This window comes from Peromyscus californicus, unplaced genomic scaffold (assembly GCF_007827085.1).
Source record: "Peromyscus californicus insignis strain IS unplaced genomic scaffold, ASM782708v3 Scaffold_6__1_contigs__length_162567912, whole genome shotgun sequence".
In the NCBI taxonomy this organism is placed as follows: Eukaryota; Metazoa; Chordata; class Mammalia; order Rodentia; family Cricetidae; genus Peromyscus; species Peromyscus californicus.
Window position 1 is genome coordinate 12,696,694 of NW_026294584.1, and position 4,890 is coordinate 12,701,583.

A 4,890-nucleotide genomic window follows, 5' to 3' on the forward strand; every position below is an offset into this window, starting at 1 on the left:
TAACCTGTCTTCCAAAGAGGCTATACCACTTTGTATTACCAACAGCAGTGAGTGAGCGTCTGTTTTTCCACAGCCGTGATGGTAGTTGCTGTTGTGTGTTTGCTTTGGGCCTTGCTAATAGCTGTGTTGTGGTTATCCCACTACTTTTTTTATTCTCTTTAATTTTGTGAAATGTGCGAGAAAATAATGCTTCCTAATGGTAAAAACTACATACATGTAACTAAAAACCTAAGGATATACTATATTTCCTAATCAAATGACAATTTTCAGTGTGGTTTATTAGAGGAAATCACTAAATTTTAGTAACCTCATCAGTAACTTCCAACTCATTGTTACAAGTTTCCCCAAAGTCCTTCAATATTGGTGAAAGCCAATGGTTTTTCCTATTTATGAGAATTTCATATATTTTTATATATCTTGTCATTTTTCTTGTCCCCCAACTCCTCCCAGATCCTTTACTTTCCTTATCCACCAATCTCATGTTCTTTCTCTCCCTTAAAAAGAAAAAACCCACTAAAAAACATGGAATCCAAATTTGCTGGCCATCTACTCCTGTGAACCAGGCCTGCCGTAGAGTATGGCTGATATAGCCAATTTCATGTCCCTAAAGGAACTGATTTTCCCTTTCCCAAGAGCTATCACTTGCAAACAGCTTCTTGATTAGAGGTGGGACTTTGTGTCCACTTCCCCTCCTTCTTGCTTCGACTTTTAAAAGACCAACTTTAAATTTTCTATCACCAATAGTGAAGAGAAGGCAGAGCATAATATATCTTCATTTTATAAATAAGTTAAATGCTATTGAAATCATAAAAGAACACTAATAGGAACCCTATTGCTTAGAACCTTATTTTTGTTTGTTTTGAGATGGGTTCTATGTAGCCCATGCTGCCTTGAAATTACAGGTGTAGGCCACTGTACCCAGTTTGGGGTGCCTTAAATACAGCAAAAAGCAGCATCTTTCATGTTCTCATCAGTCTGCACTTTTTGCAGCAGAGAGAGGTTATGACAGAGAACCACAACTGGTCAGTGTGCAGTTATGTGACTGTGGAGTCCCAGCACCAAATGGGACATTTATAACGGAATCCCTACACCAAGGCTAATGAAGATGGCAGCAGAAAAACAGGAGCCAGGGGAATGGGAAGATGGCTGTGAAATACCCATCACTCAGCAGCACACCACTGCTCCAGCCATTCCAGCATGGTTCCACCTCCAGTCAAGGCTGCTGAGGGAGAGTCCGTTTCCTTCCTGAAGTGACTGGCTTGGTTTCCCATGTTCAAGAGCTCAGCCTTACACTCAAGGACATTTGGGTTCCATATGTACTCAGTAACACGCACAATAGAAGAGCAGGGCATGAATTTGATTTGAGCGGGGGATGTCAGGGAGAACGGAGGTGTTGGAGAGGGTAGGGAAGAGTAAATACGATCAAAAATGCATTTACTCATGTATGAAATTCTCAAAACCAAACAAGCAACTCCCTTAAAGCATCTGATTCTGAAAGACTGGCATGGGGAGAGGGCTTATAGTTTGTTCATTTCTAAGGCTCCAGCTGTTAGAGCCGCAGTCGGCACAGAACACCAGCACTGCACTTGAAATGCATCAAGAACCGTGGTTTCCTAGAAGCGAGATCACACTCACGGAGGTCACCTTCCACCAACAATTATACCACACGCCCAGACATCAAGAAGCAGGGAGACAACCCCGCTTTCTTCCGCAGTCTAAGGCCCCTTCAAGCCGGTGCACACCGCTCCCTCCTCTCCACTTCGGATCCTCTGGGAACTAAGGGACCCCGCCGCTGGGGCCGGAGACAGACGGTGCAGAGACCTGCCGAGGAAAGGCCTTCCTGGACAGCACCAGCACCAGCTGGGTGGCGAGCGTCAGTCTCTCCGGCTCGCTAAGAGAATGGCGTCTGGCCCCGCAGCAACCCACCCTACAGGGGAACCTACCAGCGCGCCGACGCGGGCGGAAGTGACGTCGCGTGTGGCGCGCAGGGCCGCCCCCCGGGGGAGGCGGGCCGGAGTGGGGGGGAGTCGCTGGGAGGCCGGGGGCGGGGCGCGGCCGCGGCTCCGTTTCCGGTGGCTGGTTGCGCTCGCTCACCCCAGCTGCAGCCACTCTCTCCCGTGGCTGCTTCCTCCATCCTGGTATTTTTTGGAGCCTCCATCCTGGTTCTTCCAAAGTGCCCGGACCCAAAACAGGAAGTAAGTGCGATGGAACCTTCAGGTCCGGGCCTCTGCCGCAGCCGCTCCGCCCAGTGCGGCCCGGCCGGCCCCTTCGCAGGCCTCGGCTGCCGCCGGCCGGGTGCTGCGGGCGGGGTCGGAGCTCGGCCTTCGCCCGGCCGCCGCGGCGGGCCCCGGACGCTGCTTCCGCCACCTCCGTGGCCGGCCCGTGCAGGCGCTGGCGGCTGGAACGGCCGAGCGGGCGCCGAGGCGCAGCGGCGAGCCGGCGGGGGCGGAAAATGGCGGCGGGCCGGAGGAACTAAATGGCGCCGGGACCCCTGGGGGTGGGCCCGAGCCGCGGAGGACGGCGCCGGGGGCCCGCGGGGGTCTGCGTGCAGGGCGGCGGAGCTTGCAGCCTTGCTCTGCTGGGTCCGCCGTCGCGTAGGCCCCCTGGGCGTGGGTGGGGTTGGCCGTGGGGGCGGGGGTCGCCCAAGCCCACCCATTTCCCTTTTGCTTGATTAGCCTGCGTGCACCTGGCCGGTGGTAGGGTTCGGTTGTCCACAGCCAGGGAGTGGTGGCTGTTGGCCGGACCTTCTCTTTAAAGACCGCGGGGACGTGTGGCCTGGGGTCCGGGGAGAATCCTAGCCCTGCCGAGTAGTAATTGACAGATCGTGCCGAGCAAACGTTAGTTGTAAACCCTGTTTGGTCCTCTAGCAAGAACTTTTTTTTTCCTTGAGACTCTCCTTAGCGTTTCACTCCGAGAGAAGTGGTCAAGTGCCATCCTGTGCTGTTGAATGATACAGCATATGTTTTCATAGTAAAGAACGCGGTGTAGCCAAGGAAAGGGTGATACCCGTGAAAAGTACACTTCTCCCTTTCCCATGCTGAATTTTCGTGATTGCTTTTCTCAGATCTTCTGACAGCAAGACTTCCTATTGGGACATCCTAGAAAGAAAAAAGCATTTCATTTCAGTACTGTTTCTAATATTTCATGTCTTAAGCTAGATATAATGCAATTTGAGACTTTTATTAATTAGACCTAATTTTTATTTTGTAAATAATTTGTGGCTTTTAGGCTGAAAATCGAGAAAGAAAAGATTTTTTTGTTTTTTTGTTTTTGGAGACAGGGTTTCTCTGTGTCTCTCTGGCTGTCCTGGAACTCACTCTGTAGACCATGCTGGCCTCGAACTCACAGAGATCCACCTGCCTCTGCCTCCCCAGTGCAGGGATTAAAGTCGTGCGCCACCATCACCCAGCAAAAGAACCTTTGATTATGTTGAAAGTTTTACAAATATAAAGGCAATTTTCTTTAAGAATTTTCTTTTTCTTGTACTTCACATTTCTTTAAGCTAGTTTCAAATGACTACTTATTTTAACCTTTAAAACTACAACTATAATAACAAACCAAAGTCTTATTAGCTTTTTATTGTGATGAAGTAGTGATAAAATTGTATATTTGGCTAAAGTTAGAAAAATTTTTAATTACATTTCAAAAATTGTTATGCTAAGTGTGCCAAGCTGGTCAGAAGCTAACGGTTGTCTCCCACCCCCAGTCAGAAAATACAAATAATGGCTTGATCCCATATGGAAAAAAATTATTTGTTACTGTTAAGAGGGTATTTATTTTATGATGATTTTACCCATCACTTTATCTTTTTTCTCAGGTGCTTTTGTGTGCCACCAAACAAGCTAATGTTTCTTCCTTATTTTATTTTTATTTATTATGTATAAGCAAGTATGCCTGCAGGCCAGAAGAGGGCACCAGATCTCATTACAGATGGTTGTGAACCTCCATGTGGTTGCTGGGAATTGAACTCAGGACCTCGGGAAGAGCAGTCAGTGCTCTTAACCTCGGAGCCATCTCTCCAGCCCCTTCTTCCTTATTTTAGTTGATAGTCTTATCCCAAACTATTGGGGTAGACACCTACCGGCTCGGAATGTTCTGTTGGCTGCCATTGAGCTAAATAGCGAGTCACCTGCTGCTGTTGTCTTCAGCATTTATCCAGAAAGTTCTGGGCATTGCATGCTTCTTAAGAATTTAAATCTTTAGCATTTTGACCTTTTTCTCTGAGTATTCAGGTTTTAGTATTTTGAGGGACGAAAGCAAAGTTTTGGACTTAACAGTTTCAGCTTGCACATAGAATGTATCCAGGAAATAGTTACCAGTGTCCTGTGGTCTTTCCTTTTTTTTAAAGTTGTGCTTGTTTGTGCCATCTGTGTCTTTCCCTAACAAAGGGCTTTGCTTTGTGTTTATTAAAGTGTCGCTGAAGTTTTCTCCAGTCCTGCCTGGCCCACGGTCAGGACAAATCTCTCACACCCCCCAGTCCTGCAGCCACTCAGACCCAACCAAGTAAACACACAGAGACTTATACTACTTACAAACTGTATGGCCGCAGCAGGTTTCTTGTTATCTAGTTCTTATATCTTAAATTAACCCATTTCTATTAGTCTATAAGTTGCTTCATGGCTTAACGGTACCTTACATCTCGCTTTTCATGGCGGAGGCCTCTCTGACTCAGCCTTCCACTTCCCAGAATTCTCCTCTCTTCCTTATCTCGCCTATACTTCCTGCCTGGCTACTGGCCAATCAGTGTTTTACTTATACAGAGCAATATCCACAGCATTAAAGAGCACAGAAAACGTGGTATGAGAGAAAAATGAAGGATATCATTTTATAGGAACGTGTTATCAAACTATACATTTAGCATTCAACATCTATGGTGAATATGTTCTGTTT

General features: G+C 47.4%; 1 protein-coding gene across 9 annotated transcripts in view; it reads right to left on the minus strand.

Moving 5' to 3' along the window:
* Nucleotides 1–4,884, minus strand: part of LOC128098898 (proline-rich proteoglycan 2-like) — a 61,960-nt gene extending 57,076 nt beyond the window's left edge. For 7 of the 9 annotated variants that reach the window (XR_008214369.1, XR_008214368.1, XR_008214367.1 and 4 more), the window contains exon 1: nucleotides 1,944–4,884. Coding sequence is in view for 1 of the 9 variants with exons in the window: in XM_052720417.1 (XP_052576377.1) it covers nucleotides 1,944–2,656 (713 nt within the window). In the remaining 8 variants the exon portion in view is untranslated. The remainder of the gene's footprint in view (nucleotides 1–1,943) is intronic. The other 2 variants (XR_008214375.1, XR_008214374.1) reach the window with 1 other exon arrangement.
* Nucleotides 4,885–4,890: the final 6 nt, after the last annotated feature.